The sequence below is a fragment of the Alosa pseudoharengus genome, unplaced genomic scaffold (genome assembly GCF_046254945.1).
Source record: "Alosa pseudoharengus isolate Yale_2024_CS ecotype anadromous, Long Island Sound unplaced genomic scaffold, YU_APseudo_1.1 YU_APseudo_1.1_scf_66, whole genome shotgun sequence".
NCBI classification, from domain to species: Eukaryota; Metazoa; Chordata; class Actinopteri; order Clupeiformes; family Clupeidae; genus Alosa; species Alosa pseudoharengus.
The window spans coordinates 93,257-110,812 of NW_027468855.1; the positions used below are offsets into that span (position 1 = coordinate 93,257).

A 17,556-nucleotide genomic window follows, 5' to 3' on the forward strand; every position below is an offset into this window, starting at 1 on the left:
GATTCTGTATGGTGTGATTTAAATTGTTTGTCTTTTCCTCGTAGAAAGTTGCATCTGTGCCCTGCCCCCCTTTAGGTTTGAGCCCTCGTCCTCCCAACTGACCCCGTGGCCCTCCGCTGCAGCAGAACTGGCCCTTGAGTACCGCCAGAAGGGGACCACTACCTAGAAGATCAAGAGGGTGGACAGGGTGTACATGGAGGCAAGGGACACAGTGGCACTGAAAGGAGGTGACCCCAGAGCGTGATGTGCGTAGGATGATGGGTCGGGCGCTGATACAGCTGTGTGAGCTAAATCAAAGGATACTCTCTCAATGGTAGGTCAAATGTTTTAGCTGCTCAGTCCCTGTTATTTACAATAAGACCAGACAGTGCATGAGGAGACACTGTCATTACATTTTGAGGCCCCCGACACACCTGGCACCCCCACTGCACCTGAGACCTTTATTTCCCTGGGAAGCATCCAGGAGCCCTCCAAGCCCACCTAGGGAAAGTTCAGGTGGAGGTTCAGCTGCACAAAGCGGACAGCCCCCACCACCACCCAGGAGTGCCTGGTTCCTCAGGAGGAGTCCACCAGCTGCCTTCCCTTCATAAAAAATCTGAGGAGACTTCTTAAAAGGAACAAATGTTTTAGCACAACGCTGTGGTCATATTCAGTTACCCGCTTTAAGGACTGTACATAAATGGTGACATTTAATTATTTGTACAGGTCCGTGAGAACACAGAGGGAGACAGAAAGGACTGTGGTGGCACCTTGACCAGGCAATGCAGACGGGCTCAGCAGGGTCGACCCAGAACCCAGCAGCATCGGCAACGTATCGTCCAGCAGCAGTGGACCCACAGCCCAGCAGCAGTGGCGGTGTAGCGTCTGACAGCAGCGGCCGGTTCTGCAGTGGCGGTGTATCGTCTGACAGCAGCCGACCCAGGGCCCAGCAGCATCGACAGTGTATCGTCCAGCAGAAGCAGACCCAGGGCCCAGCAGCAATGGCGCTGTATCGTCCAGCAGAAGCAGACCCAGGGCCAGCAGCAGTGTCAATGTATCGCCCAGCAACAGCGGACCCAGGGACAGCACACACACGCGCTGCCACGGCTACACAATGCGCACACAAACACATCAGCACTCTACTCTCCCTCTCTCACACACACACCTTTTGATTTTGTTTGGTTGTTTTTTGTCATCTTTTACTCATGATACTAGCTACCCAGCTAACTCCTCGAACACACTACGGCATACACAAACACACACACACACACACACACACACACACACACACACCCATCCACTCTCATACCACACCACTACTGCTCTGTACACACTGAATCAAACACGCCTTGAACTCTCACTCTCACACACACCTTTTAATTGTTTTGTTTTACAGTCTTTTTTTGCAGTGTTACTATGCCATAGAAACCCTGTATTTCACATTCTCACTGCATCCTCCACACTACACACTTACTGTACATGCACCAGACTTCCTCACACATTCTGATGGTCATAGGTATTCATCACTCACTCCTCAAACACACACACACTTCATCATCCATCAACTCAGACATTCATTCAGATCTCCCTATACACTGCAACAACAAAGCCACACACAGTCAGACACACCTTGAAACATACACACACTTTATCCATCAGATCTCCCTAAATCCACTGAATCATCCACACATTACACTAGACACACACACACACACACACACGCATGCCCTTGCACCTTTTTCTAACACCTTATATTGACTTTAAAACACTTTTATTTAGAATGTTATGTACACATTTTCAGTGATAACAGGATTTTTCTTGCAATACAATGTTTGAATGGCCTACTGTTATGATCCACATTAATCATTCAAGCACTTATGTGAAATTGTAAGTTTAAACTAATAAAGTTGTCCTCCATAGAGGGGGGGTGGTGGTGGGCCAAAATAGTTTCATAGCAGTATTGCTTTATTCTCACTTGAATTGTTTGTACTTGTTACCATCTGTGGTGGAGTGCTACCAGCACCCCATAACTAATGTACATGATTATTCATAAATAAAGTTTATTTCATGAAAATTCTGCCTGTGACTTTTACATTGAAATGATCTCACCATCAGTACCTATCAACAAGATAAAATATACTATTAAACACTGTCTCAATCATGGATAAAGGAAGGATGACATTATAATATACATTATATGACTATACATTATAAGACTTTATTTTACATTATAAGACTTTATTTTATAATATAATACAAAGTTCATGTTAAGGGAAATAAAAAATACAGGACATTAAAATATTGGAGGAAAGCTCTTCCAGTATGGAGAGGGGACCAATTTGTTTACCCTGCATCTGTAAGACAAATGGAGAGAAAGGGAGGGGTAGAGAGAAGACAGTCTCAATACAAACACTCAGCAATCAGGTCTTTTAGAATTGTTCACATTTTAAAAGGTATTTCAAGAGTTTTTACAACATTTACACTCATTTCTACATTTCTACATACTCGTTTTTACTCGTTTTTACATATTCGTCATATATTTTGAATGCTTCTGTCGCGATTCGAACCCGCGATTTCGGTGGAAAATTGACACGATAATGATATGCGCACGTCAGATTAAGGCTTCGATTTGATTGGCTGTTTCTCCGTTACACCTATTCACGGCTGGCCCCCGCGGGTAGACTGCGAATAAATAACCTGACCGATTGAAGAAGGAGGCGTGGCAAATTCCGTCACGCTCCTCCCGAACTTCCGTTTGTAAAACGCCATTTATGGATGCTTTTGACTAAACTAGTGAGCTAATAACTACAGCACACTTGCCATACACATATCAACCATAAAACAGCTGACTGATGAAATTTGGAAGAATATTTGGGGACAATGTAGTGGAAAAGATGTTTGACTTTTTCAAGGGGATTTCATCCCTAGACCAGTAGGCCTATAGTGTGATGCCATATCATTAAAATATAACTGCCAAGGGATTTTCTTGTTATTTGTATCAATATGTCGGTTCAATTATGGAGTTGACATTTTCTGTCATGTTATGGTCATGGTAAGAACATGCTTTTCATCTTGTACGCCAGACTATATAGAATGTGGATGTGAGCAGCCACAGGGAGCAAGTGGAGGGCAACAGGCAGTGGACTAACAAGTACTAGAGCAGACACGTGGCCGTGTTCTGGAACATGTGTGTTCACATGCAGGCAGACCTATTAGGCCCACTCTGCCCATTATGAAATCAAATATAGTCTTTTTGACATCAATTTTATTGATTTTGTCGCCCGGATTATACGTGTGATAGGTCATGTGGAATCAAGAGTACACACATACACTGTATGCATTTGACCTGAGCATACATGCATGCAGAGACAGTTCGGCTGCCCTATAGTATACTGTACTGCAGGGTTTGACAGTTTGTCCTAGACCATAGAATGACTGTGATAATGTAGTGGTGCGGTGTGTTCACAACCAGGTATATGAATACTAGCAAAGACCCAAAGGGATAAAAGCTCAAACTCAAAGATTAGAACGAATAATGTCTGCATACAACACATCAGCCTTGTTCTACCAATACACATTCCTTGTGTTCACTGTGGTCAGGAACCATTCCAGTGAATTCAAATTGGACTTAGACACAGTAAATGAATGTTGATCCAAACTGAAAATGATGTAATCAGCTAATCATATACAATGATATACTAGAAGTGTTATTTTTATGTTAATATGTTTCTCACTGAGGTTTTGAAGCAGTTTGGCGAAATGTCTGCTTTTTCCACTGGCAGATGATCAGAACTGAACAAAACTACAGAGACAATGAGTAAAACATCTTAAATGGCATATGGCAACCTTATTCAAAAAGCTTTGTAAAATACTGATCTAAATGTGGCATCTTTGATGGTTTCCATGTTGTAGTTGCCAAGATGACACCAGAAGATTAATAAGAGAAACTAAGAAATTTAAAAAGGAGCAATATTCATCATCACAGGCATGTCTTTGGGGGTGGCAGTGAGCAAGCTACTCTAATTTTAGGAATATTCATATACATATTATCTGCAATATTAAGCCATCAGCTCCCCACTGCCTCTCTTAAGTGCAAAATCATGGGCCAAATATGTGGAGCTCCTGGAACCCTCTTATTTTTTATCATTACAATATCTAACATATCACTGTTTATATTACAGTACATTAATACTGTACCTACTTTGTGCTAAATTGCTTATGTTACAGTATTAATCCACTTTGTAAATAGAGAATATACTCTATAAAAGAATATCTTTACTTCAGTACAAAAAAATATTCAGAACTAAATAAAAACCAGAGACAATCTCCTATCGTCCTTCCATATTATGTCGTAAAAAGCAAAAGAACACTTGCCTCTAATCATAATCCTTCCCCACTGGATTACCTGGTATGACAATTATACTATATAAAAAATAAGACATTAATTATTCCAGTGAACAAAAATGACCATCACTGGTGAATGTGCCTTATATTACCATGTTTTCTTAATGTAGAATTACTCTATAAATCATGGAAAACATAATCATAACCAATATAGTTAGTCTAATTGTGACCTCTACGTGTAAGGGTAGGCCAATTCATCACCACACTATGGTTTGGCCATTGTGTTCCTTCTACAGTACAGAAATGAGTTGACCTCAAAACGAGGGGCTTTGGCTATGTGGGAGATGTTCAGCAATCTGTCGCCAGTGGTACGGTGCCGAGTCAGCAGGGGCTAACAGACGCCTGCACTAATGAGGGGGAAGATGGCTCACCTTGTCACTCAGATCCCGAGAGACATAGAGCAGCACGTCACGAGCCACATCTGCAAAACACTGTTCCTTGGACACCTGTGGCCAACCCAACCAAAGAGACATATGTCTTAATGTAGCCTTTGATAGCAATAAATGTATGGTTAAAATGGATAATAATTTAACTTCAAGACTACTTTTAGTTAGCCATGTAACCCTTCATGGTTTTAAACAAAGACACCATCCCCTCCCCCAATGGAATGCTAATGTGCTGGTTACTTACACAGGACAAAGGATATTACCTTGATATAATGTATCCATGTGTCATGAAATGTAAATGTATTCATGTTTGGTATCATTCTGATAGTCTCCTTACAAGGATTGTAATGATTTGATTGTGAGAATGTTTGGAACATTCTATAAGTGATATTTCTGATATATATGATATCTCTCCTCATGCTATTCTGATAAGAATTGATAGGTGTGAAGTGGGTGTGAGTAGGTGTGTCTGATGCCAACTGGAGAACCAATCATGTGGGATTGTTTTTGGCGCCATTTTCTTCTTTGTTTAAAGCATTTAAAAAGTAACTAAACTGCAAGGTTTGTCAGATTTTAGATTTTGGATTGTCAGACTAAGGATGTAGCGGAAGAGAGGAGGAGTTGGCTACAGGCCAACCTAGGCCTTTCAGGCCTGGGCTAGGCCTACATAGACCATAGACCTTTTTTTTGTACCCTCTCAGCTTGTAAACAGAATAAACCTGATTCCTGAGTATTTCCTGAAGTTTGCCAGTCTAAGATTAATATTAAGTAATTATTCACCACAATTACTTTCACCTTTCAAGTCAAATGTTATAAGCTAATATGATATGCCCTTAGAAAACCCTACTTCTTACCAAAGAATACAATACATTATTTTTAAAAAGTGTATAGCGGAGAATGAATGCTTGGAAAACAAACAAACTGGGGCATTCCCTTCCCACCCAATAAAATGAACCTTCAAGCTTTATGCTGAATAAGTGTGTTAGTCTAGGTTGTGATCTATGACTATCCAGAATGAAGACACATACAGATGCACATAAACAAACACACCTGGTAAGCTGTGATGTAGGCCACCGCCAGCTGGGCCTGGTCGTACAACATCTTCTCAAAGTGGGGCACATGCCAAGAGGAATCTGTGGAGTAACGGTGAAAACCCTGAGAAAACAGAGAAGGAAGGGGAGGGAGAGAGAAAGCACAAGAGATGGAGGGAGAGTCTTATTGAAAGTACAAAATGAAAGTAAAATAGGAGAAAACATCAGTCAAAGTTTAAAAAATCTAGAACTTTTATAGATGGTGTATAGTACTGTAATACTATAATATAATACCCTTGCATTGGGGGTAACAAGGACAATATTTCACATTCTATCATTGTGAAATGATTAAATATGTTAAATTGATAAGATCTCATCACAGTTCAAACAATTCAAGTGTAATTGTCTTCAAGCTATTTAATGCATAATACTTATGAGCCTGAAAAACAATCATCAAAGCCATTAAAAATATGTTCCTTGTTCTCATCTGTGTTTACTTAAAAAATAGTACTATCCACACACTCCACACTTCTATGCAATCATAAGTCATAAGTTCTCTAGCCATCTTTAAAGGTTGTATCAGTGATTGCAGGCCCAAAAAAGGACCAAACATAAATGATCACATTCATCTAATCTTTCCTAACGATCCGCTAGCTGCCTGCCCCATAAGCAGGCCGTTAAAAAAATGTGTCTCTGTAGGCAGCCTAGGCTCTGAGATCTGCACACAAAAACAATTGCTAACAACAAGTGTTGCCAAAATAAAGTGTTCCAACCAATAACCAACGAGATGCGTGTTCAGGAGAGTTTCAATTGCACGGGAGGGAGGGGGAGGGAGTAGCGAGCTTTTTTTGTTTGTTTGAACGTCAACAGAAGTGACGTTACCCCGCCATCGCTGATACAACCTTTAAAGCTCACTTCACCCTGGATGGCCCTTAAATCCCACCTAGATCTAGGAAGCCAGTGAAGATGCTGAGTACAGTCTTCAACTGCAGCCTCTGAGATTCATTCCGACATCAACCAAGGAGCTCAAAGCTTGGCTTGTTCAGGTGAATAAGTCAAACCTGCCTGAAAGATTCAAATCCTGGATTTAGCAACATGGCATACAGCCTCACATTCTCTGGTCTCTGTATCATGATGCTGTATCAAGTACAGATATTAGAGCAGTGAAAGACCTTGGAAAGAAAAATCACCATCTACCTTCGCAGGTGGCTCAGCTTGTCGTAGAGTCTTAACAATGCAGTAACAATGCAGCAACATTCTGAAGCTTCCATTCACCAGCACTGCAGAGGAGCTGCCTGAAAGCCCAGGGAGAGGGTTGCTATCATGATCCCAGCATGATCCCAGCAGCAGAGTGGTAGAAAAGCCCTATCTAGGGTTGCACCAATACTGGTATCGAATATTGTATCGGTGTGAATATACTCATACTCATATATGATAGAAATACTGCCTTATTGATAACTCATATCGCAAAGTACCCATATGTACAGTAAGTATTACTCATACTCGGTCTAAAAATAGTGGTATTGGTGCATTGCTAGCTCTATCCATATTCCTAGCCCCGACAACATCTCATCCTCTGAGAGCAATGCTTCAAAACAACTGGTTATGGTGAAACTGACAGGAAACTGACAGAACCTGAGAGGACCACATGGAGGAAGCATTCAAGAGAAAGCATACAAAGTAGCAGAATCTTCTGGGCCAATGGTGGAGACAGGGATGGCGAGCTAGCTGCAAGCCTGTATGAGTGGGTTGCAGAGTCTTTGTGAGTCGCTCGCTCTGCAGAGCATTTGTACTGCTTGGCATCACAGAGATAGAAAAAAGAGGAGTCATCACATCCACCTCTGAGGCCGCAAAGAGAGGGTCCAGTTGCTTCTGGATCAAGAGGATTGATCTGTGGATCACTGCTACTGTAATGCAATTTGGAGAGTGATGGTCCCTGACTGGGTATGATGTTGCAGGACCCGAGACACCCAATGAGCATCACTGAAGATGTGCCCAAGTGCATCCGCAAAACATGAATAGGAGCTCCAGCTAAGTGACTACTAGAACATCAAATTGTACTGCCGTTCAAAAGTTTGGGGTCACTTAAAAATGTCTATACCACTCTACTATAGACAGAATAGCAGCTGACTGCTTCTTCCCTACATGTTTCCTGCATAGTTTTGAGCTATGTTTTGACCACTTTTTGGATGAAATTGTCTCCAATCAAACACGTCCACAGGGTGAGGCATGGCACTGCAAATCAGAGTGAAAGCCTTCTTTCTTCAAGATTCCTTTTACTCAGTATAGTTTCCATTTTACTGCCACCATAGCACAACCAGACCATTCCCTCCACCATGCTTGACACTTCTCCAGCATCTGGTTGGTCACTAATGTTCTTCTTTGTGATCAGAACAGCAGAGCTTTGTCCGTGTATAAAAAAATGTTCCTGTCTTCTTTTACCAATCTTCATCTTTTCTTTACTTTTCTCTTTTTGGCTAGTCTGAGATATAGGGTTTTTTTTCTCTGTCTAGAAGATTGGCATCCTGAAGTCACCTCTTCTGTTAACACTGGTGTTTTGGTACTATTTACCAAAGCTGCCAGTTGAGGACCTGTGATATGTCTGTTTTTCACTGGACAGACTAATGTCAAGCATTTGTTCACTGGGGCCTCCCAAATCCTTTCCAGTTTATGCTTTTCTGTGGAGGGAGTAGCACACAGCGATGTATGAGATGTTCCGTTTCTAGGCTCTTTCTCACATGGAACGTCCTTCATTTCTCAGAGCAAAAAGAAAGTTTCAGAAGAAAGAAGAAAGTTCTTTGTTTCTGGCCATTTTGTGCTTTTAATCGAACCCACAACAAATTATGCTCCAGATACTCAATTCATCTAAAGAAGGACAGTCGTATTGCTTCTTTAATGAGGGCAACAGTTTCAGCTGTGCAAACATAATTACAAAAGGCTTATCTAATGAACAGTTAGTTAGCCTTTTAAAATTCTAAACTTGAGCCCCATTTACACACAAGATAAACGCTAAAGTTGAATCAGCAAACACTGCACCTGCAATGTAGTGCGATACACACTTTTCTTCTGTGTGAAAACAAGCCAATTGGTAAGCGGGTTTGAGAAGGGCAAGGGGGGGGGGGGGGGGATTTACCCGCTATACTAATATGAGACATTTTTTTGAGACATTCAGCCTTGCTTCAGGCAATGTTCGTGGCATGTTTCTTGGTTGCAAATTAATGTTAGTTGCTAAACTGTGCTTTTGTTAGCTTGCATTGTTCACAATATCTAGCAGATGCTACTTAGTTTAAAACACTCTTGAATACATCTTTAAAATTAGAGCTTACAGTAGAGCCACAGTGCTTCAATCACAGCATAAGCAATCTTAGGTGTCTTGAAAGGCACTTTATACTGTATATAAAATGCATTATTATTACTATTATTATAAGGGAAAGGGTTAAAAGGATGCTTGTGCAGCTCTGCTGCTTGGTCAGTTCATAAGCACACTAGTAACTGCCACTGGTTAAGAAATACAGTAGCTAGCAAAGATTGGAGATACATAGCAAAGATTAAATCTCGCAGTCATACAACTTCAATGGAGAGAAGTGAAGCCTATTTGAACCAGTTTCCTGGGCATCGTTTATATCACAAGCTCAGTTTGGTGACATAGACGTGACATTGAACAACAGACTGTCACACAGTCACTCATCTAGCCCACACCCAGAATATTAAGAACGTGCTTTGAGTTAAAGTGCAGCTTTTGGAAGGTAATTTGTTCCAACATAGTGCTAATCCAACAAAACATCACTTAATATTTTTTTTTTTTCCGAATACTTTCTAATTCTCTATAGCTTTAAATGAAAAAGCCCGTAATAAATACAATTTAGAAAACCATTTATTACGGGGTCATAGAGTGAGATACAAGGTAAGGTATCAGTCGTACGATGTTTTATTTCTTTGGAAATAAACTGTGGTCACATAAAGGCTTAAAACGCGTTAGATGTAAAATTATTAGATGTCAAAGTGACGTCCAAATGAATGGGGTCAATGGAATGCTAACTGTAAGTGGTCATTTATCAACCTCAGACCCTACCATTAGTGGTATCCTTTCTGAACGGTCTACCCTTGGCAATAATAGCTAGAATAGTTTGTAGCAAAGATAATACACCTGACCTTGCATGTTTACTCTTGAAAGATTGCAGAGACGTGAACCCGTTAAATGCCTTCGTGTGACAACTGTCACCTGAGACCTGTTACTTTATCATTACGGGGGAGCGTGTGAGAACGCAAAAAAATGATGATTTTTTTCTCTTTTCTTTTCTGAGTGAGGCTTTGTATTAGCAGACAGAGTGCGCCTTTGGAACATAGGATGGATGGTAGCTAATAAAAGGCCTCTGTACACTTACACCTACTGTACATATATTGCATTAAGAATCAACCATTCCTGTTACAATGGTCACTTGCAACATTCATGTCTACACCATACTACTGATTGATCAGGTGCTATTTTAATGGCCAGAAAATGTGGCTTTTTCTTCAAAACAAGGAGATTATAAAGTGACCCCAAACATTTGAACAGTAGCATAAGGTGAGGTAATATGCATAGCATCATCTCAGCAAATCTCAGTAGTGTGGCTCAAAAAAATTGTGTTGTGTTCATTATGAAACAGTATCTAGAAGATTAAGACTGCACATAGTTTTCATTTTATCCACTAGTACCACAGATCATATTATGGTGACAAACGTGTAAGATATAAAGGATGCCTTTTAAAAAGGTGGAGAGTGGAGAGCAGAAGAGTGGGGCATAATCTTGAAACAAATAAAGATGATCCAGTCCAATAAGACTTACGCATTATGTCATTGCCTAAATCATTGCAATACCATACTTGTGCTGGTTCTCTCTTCTATCACTTGGTGGGTGCTTTTTAGATTTTGCAAGTGCTACTCTTGCCCCATCTGCTGGCAAGTTAGTTTTGGTTTCCTAAATTGACAAAAATGACAAATAATCAAACTGTGGGTAAACTCATTAAGTATGAAAAGGCAAAAATGTCACACCCTTCTCATTTTAAAATGGACTTTTATGCTTTGACTGTATGTATGAGTGTCTGATGGTACGTCTGCCCTGAGTTTAAATTTGCTGTCTTTTTTGTAGTTGTTGTAATACTTCACCTTACATTTCAGATTAGTGAACTGTACATGTTGTGATCCATGTGATGTTTTGATTACCTGTGCCACGTGGTCATGGACGCCCCCGAGTGCCATCATACGAAGAGTGTGCAAGGCCATCTCCAAGGCCTCCACGCCCTCAGAGGTAGTGCGGTTCTCCGCCCAGAATGACATCAGGAACATCAGATTCACTGTGAAGTAGGAGAATTCATGTGCCATCAGTGCCTGCAGTCAAACGTCTGCTCAGTTTCCTTCAAATTGTCACTATCTGGGACTGAACAAATAAAACATGCTGATATAATGTAGCTATTTTTAATAACTTGGTTACCTGGTGAAGGGAACTTAGGTGCTTCTCTAAATCCTTCATAGTCTTCATCATAGGAATGAGCCAACTGTTGGAAACATCTGTTGGCAACATCAGGGCCTGAGGGACCTTCATTAGCTGCAATGGTGGTTCCCTTCCTGAGGGCCTCTAGTGCTCTCTCCCCACTGGACTCTAGCGCCTCTCTGTTCCCCTGCCACTACAGCACATACCACAGAAAGACAGTATGAGGAAAATAAAAACTATGGCTACTCGCTAGTGTTACAAGCTACTGCAAGTTTATCTACTCAAACATAGTATGACACAGGGCCGTAGTCACCATAGACATTGAGGGGGACGTGTCCCCCCCCCAATATTCAAATATGACCAAAATGTCCCCCCCAATATTCGGACATAGAAAAATACAGAAAGAATAAAGCGCTATACTAGGCCTACAGGAAACCAACACGTATCTGAAATGTAATCAAACGTAAATAACGCACAAATTAGTGACCTATGGTTCCAGAGTAGCCTACACCCCTGAGTGGTTTGTCCTGGTGATTTTCCGTTTTTCGTTAGTGGCGTGCGCTATCAAAAGCTTCCATTTACTGCACCCTACTGCGGTGAGGTAGGGCTGTCAACAATATCGCAAAAGCTACCGGAACAATTTTCACAAAACTTCTTGGAAAGGTAAGGAAATCCCATACATGTTTGGAGCGATCAGACTGAAAGGGAACATTTTCCATATTGTAGCCTATTCTCGCAATGATAGCGAAAATGAAACGTTTTCAGAGGGGCAAAAAAGGGCATTTTCCACTATAGAATTTCACAAGTGGGGTGTCATTGGAAAGGGGAGGAAGTGTAGTTTCAGAATGTGGTGAAAGATCCCTTGCAAAATCCTTCATGGGATATTTGTCCCTGTTCAAGTGTTGAAATTCTGCAATTTCACAAATACATATTATATTTTCAGAGGGGCAAAAAAGGGCATTTTCCACCATAGAATTTCACAAGTGGGGTGTCATTGGAAAGGGGAGGAAGTGTAGTTTCAGAATGTGGTGAAAGATCCCTTGCAAAATCCTTCATGGGCTATCTGTCCCTGTTCAAGTGTTGAAATTCTGCAATTTCACAAAATATATACTGTTTTTAGAGGGGCTAAATATCCAATTTTCCACCATAGAATTTCACAAGTGGGGTGTCATTGGAAAGGGGAGGAAGTGTAGTTTCAGAATGTGGTGAAAGATCCCTTGCAAAATCCTACATGGGATATCTGTCCCTGTTCAAGTGTTGAAATTCTGCAATTTCACAAATACATATTATATTTTCAGAGGGGAAAAAAAGGGCATTTTCCACCATAGAATTGCCCCCCCCCCCCCCCCCCCAGTGTAAAATGAACAAAATTATTGAATAGAAAAAAACATAACACAACATGTATCAAAAGATCCAGCACAGGAAAAAAAAAAAAAACTACATAATCTGCCACCCTCTACATAACCCCCCCCCCCCCCCCCCTCTAAATTACCAAATTATTTAATAGAACACAAAAGGCAACATTTCTCAAAACATTCGGCAGTGGAGTCAACAGAAAAAAGATATACAGGCTTTTGAATGTCTGTGAACAATGCCTGTTCATCTGCAACAGGCACATGCCTGTGTTATCGCGGATTTGCGGTCAACACTGGCCCCTTGTGGACGAGGTAGAAAATTGCATTATTTAAGGTGGAACAGAAACTTAACTCCCCCGCGATCTGAAAGTGGTCTTCCCCCGCGGAAACGAAAGTGGTGCCAAGTTCAGCCTCGTGTGACAGCGGTGGTCACGTCATGAAGCAGGATTAAAACCTGCTACGCTGGCACAATGCTTCAAGTGCTTTGCACAGCGACGACCAGTCCATTGTGCTACGGGAGCGCTGTTTAATGTCGTGCTCGGTGTTCTATCCATTATGACAGTCTCGTGACGGTGCCCGTAGCGTGCGTCGGTCAAAGGCCCTCGTTCTCGTAAAAAAAAATGTTTTTTATTTTTCCGGCTGTTGCAATTGATATCAGTGGTTAATATGAGTGCCCTCAGTAAACAGCACTACAGACAGACAGCAAACAGTCACGCAATTGGCTTCTTAAGAGATCGCGATTGCACTGACTAGGCTACCGGACACCGGTAAAATTAACGGGAGACGGCGTGACAGCGGTGGTCACGTCATGAAGCAGGATTAAAACCTGCTACGCTGGCACAATGCTTCAAGTGCTTTGCACAGCGACGACCAGTCCATTGTGCTACGGGAGCGCTGTTTAATGTCGTGCTCGGTGTTCTATCCATTATGACAGTCCCGTGACGGTGCCCGTAGCGTGCGTCGGTCAAAGGCCCTCGTTCTCGTAAAAAAAATGATTTTTATTTTTCTGGCTATTGCAATTGATATCAGTGGTTAATATGAGTGCCCCTCAGTAAACAGCACTACAGACAGACAGCAAACAGTCACGCAATTGGCTTCTTAAGAGATCGCGATTGCACTGACTAGGCTACCGGACACCGGTAAAATTAACGGGAGACGGCGTGACAGCGGTGGTCACGTCATGAAGCAGGATTAAAACCTGCTACGCTGGCACAATGCTTCAAGTGCTTTGCACAGCGACGACCAGTCCATTGTGCTACGGGAGCGCTGTTTAATGTCGTGCTCGGTGTTCTATCCATTATGACAGTCCCGTGACGGTGCCCGTAGCGTGCGTCGGTCAAAGGCCCTCGTTCTCGTAAAAAAAATGATTTTTATTTTTCTGGCTATTGCAATTGATATCAGTGGTTAATATGAGTGCCCCTCAGTAAACAGCACTACAGACAGACAGCAAACAGTCACGCAATTGGCTTCTTAAGAGATCGCGATTGCACTGACTAGGCTACCGGACACCGGTAAAATTAACGGGAGACGGCATGACAGCGGTGGTCACGTCATGAAGCAGGATTAAAACCTGCTACGCTGGCACAATGCTTCAAGTGCTTTGCACAGCGACGACCAGTCCATTGTGCTACGGGAGCGCTGTTTAATGCCGTGCTCGGTGTTATATACATTATGACAGTCTCGTGACGGTGCCCGTAGCGTGCGTCGGTCAAAGGCCCTCGTTCTCGTAAAAAAAAATGTTTTTTATTTTTCCGGCTGTTGCAATTGATATCAGTGGTTAATATGAGTGCCCTCAGTAAACAGCACTACAGACAGACAGCAAACAGTCACGCAATTGGCTTCTTAAGAGATCGCGATTGCACTGACTAGGCTACCGGACACCGGTAAAATTAACGGGAGACGGCGTGACAGCGGTGGTCACGTCATGAAGCAGGATTAAAACCTGCTACGCTGGCACAATGCTTCAAGTGCTTTGCACAGCGACGACCAGTCCATTGTGCTACGGGAGCGCTGTTTAATGTCGTGCTCGGTGTTCTATCCATTATGACAGTCTCGTGACGGTGCCCGTAGCGTGCGTCGGTCAAAGGCCCTCGTTCTCGTAAAAAAAATGTTTTTTATTTTTCCGGCTGTTGCAATTGATATCAGTGGTTAATATGAGTGCCCCTCAGTAAACAGCACTACAGACAGACAGCAAACAGTCACGCAATTGGCTTCTTAAGAGATCGCGATTGCACTGACTAGGCTACCGGACACCGGTAAAATTAACGGGAGACGGCGTGACAGCGGTGGTCACGTCATGAAGCAGGATTAAAACCTGCTACGCTGGCACAATGCTTCAAGTGCTTTGCACAGCGACGACCAGTCCATTGTGCTACGGGAGCGCTGTTTAATGCCGTGCTCGGTGTTATATCCATTATGACAGTCTCGTGACGGTGCCCGTAGCGTGCGTCGGTCAAAGGCCCTCCTTCTCGTAAAAAAAAAGATTTTTATTTTTCCGGCTGTTGCAATTGATATCAGTGGTTAATATGAGTGCCCTCAGTAAACAGCACTACAGACAGACAGCAAACAGTCACGCAATTGGCTTCTTAAGAGATCGATCGCGATTGCACTGACTAGGCTACCGGACACCGGTAAAATTAACGGGAGACGGCGTGACAGCGGTGGTCACGTCATGAAGCAGGATTAAAACCTGCTACGCTGGCACAATGCTTCAAGTGCTTTGCATATCGACGACCAGTCCATTGTGCTACGGGAGCGCTGTTTAATGTCGTGCTCGGTGTTCTATCCATTATGACAGTCTCGTGACGGTGCCCGTAGCGTGCGTCGGTCAAAGGCCCTCGTTCTCGTAAAAATTTTTTTTTTTTTTTTTCCGGCTGTTGCAATTGATATCAGTGGTTAATATGAGTGCCCTCAGTAAACAGCACTACAGACAGAGCAAACAGTCACGCAATTGGCTTCTTAAGAGATCGCGATTGCACTGACTAGGCTACCGGACACCGGTAAAATTAACGGGAGACGGCGTGACAGCGGTGGTCACGTCATGAAGCAGGATTAAAACCTGCTACGCTGGCACAATGCTTCAAATGCTTTGCACAGCGACGACCAGTCCATTGTGCTACGGGAGCGCTGTTTAATGTCGTGCTCGGTGTTCTATCCATTATGACAGTCTCGTGACGGTGCCCATAGCGTGCGTCGGTCAAAGGCCCTCGTTCTCGTAAAAAAAGTATTTTTATTTTTCGGCTGTTGCAATTGATATCAGTGGTTAATATGAGTGCCCTCAGTAAACAGCACTACAGACAGCAAACAGTCACGCAATTGGCTTCTTAAGAGATCGCGATTGCACTGACTAGGCTACCGGACACCGGTAAAATTAACGGGAGACGGCGTGACAGCGGTGGTCACGTCATGAAGCAGGATTAAAACCTGCTACGCTGGCACAATGCTTCAAGTGCTTTGCATATCGACGACCAGTCCATTGTGCTACGGGAGCGCTGTTTAATGTCGTGCTCGGTGTTCTATCCATTATGACAGTCTCGTGACGGTGCCCGTAGCGTGCGTCGGTCAAAGGCCCTCGTTCTCGTAATTTTTTTTTTTTTTTTTTTTCCGGCTGTTGCAATTGATATCAGTGGTTAATATGAGTGCCCTCAGTAAACAGCACTACAGACAGAGCAAACAGTCACGCAATTGGCTTCTTAAGAGATCGCGATTGCACTGACTAGGCTACCGGACACCGGTAAAATTAACGGGAGACGGCGTGACAGCGGTGGTCACGTCATGAAGCAGGATTAAAACCTGCTACGCTGGCACAATGCTTCAAATGCTTTGCACAGCGACGACCAGTCCATTGTGCTACGGGAGCGCTGTTTAATGTCGTGCTCGGTGTTCTATCCATTATGACAGTCTCGTGACGGTGCCCATAGCGTGCGTCGGTCAAAGGCCCTCGTTCTCATAAAAAAAAGTATTTTTATTTTTCGGCTGTTGCAATTGATATCAGTGGTTAATATGAGTGCCCTCAGTAAACAGCACTACAGACAGCAAACAGTCACGCAATTGGCTTCTTAAGAGATCGCGATTGCACTGACTAGGCTACCGGACACCGGTAAAATTAACGGGAGACGGCGTGACAGCGGTGGTCACGTCATGAAGCAGGATTAAAACCTGCTACGCTGGCACAATGCTTCAAGTGCTTTGCACAGCGACGACCAGTCCATTGTGCTACGGGAGCGCTGTTTAATGTCGTGCTCGGTGTTCTAAGAATGCCGACTCCACTGTCGCATTTCCCAGCCAGGTCCATGATAGGCTTTTTGTCACTGCTTCCAAAAATGTCTCCCTCTTGATAAAGCAGTTTAATACCCGTGCTGTGTTGCGCTCACTAAAGGGCGATTCTTAAAGTAGTCCTAGCCTACATGATCCAAAGCACTATCTCCGTTGCTCGAGTTTATCATTAGCACTGGACAATATCGGAAAATATAGGAAATGCGACATGTCAGTTTGGCCCTTTATGGTTTCTGCAATTTAGATTAACAGATCATGCATTCAGCTTGGGTCATCCTGCGGTCATACGAAAAACCTTGTATTTTCCATTAGGCCTATATTCCCAGATCTATCTTGAGACATTTTACTGGATTTCTTATGCAGCAGTGTCTAAAAACCCTACTGATCGAGATTTATGCTCATTTGGCGTTGCAGGAGTCGTGGTAAATATATCGGTGGCACTCATTGCAACGGTGTCCGAGTGTGCAGAATCCCTTTTCATCGCGCAGTTTGCGCACATAATCAACAGTAGCATAGTTGACACATGTCATGTTTCATTTTGAGTAGTAAGTGTTCAACATCAGTGTTCAATATGGATTTAATTTCAATCATGCATAATAATATTTAGATTTTTTTATGTGAGGGAGAGAACTCAGTTGGGGGGGCACACTGGC

General features: G+C 42.8%; 1 protein-coding gene across 2 annotated transcripts; it reads right to left on the bottom strand.

Annotated features, from left to right (window-relative positions):
• Positions 1-1,921: 1,921 nt before the first annotated feature.
• On the bottom strand, positions 1,922-12,546 carry LOC143109036 (spermatogenesis-associated protein 20-like). 2 transcript variants are annotated; one of them, XR_012983792.1, is made up of 5 exons: positions 11,274-12,546; positions 11,006-11,136; positions 5,565-5,924; positions 4,755-4,871; positions 1,922-2,333 (listed from the first exon to the last, which is right to left on the bottom strand). XR_012983792.1 is itself a non-coding variant. In XM_076271618.1 (5 exons), the coding sequence occupies exons 2-5, from the start codon at positions 11,126-11,128 to the stop codon at positions 2,247-2,249; spliced, it is 390 nt and encodes a 129-aa protein (XP_076127733.1). In that variant the 5' UTR covers positions 11,129-11,136; positions 11,274-12,546; the 3' UTR covers positions 1,922-2,246. The 2 variants fall into 2 exon arrangements, 1 of the variants encoding a protein (XP_076127733.1); XM_076271618.1 differs by having other exon boundaries at positions 4,755-4,829; positions 5,820-5,924.
• Positions 12,547-17,556: the final 5,010 nt, after the last annotated feature.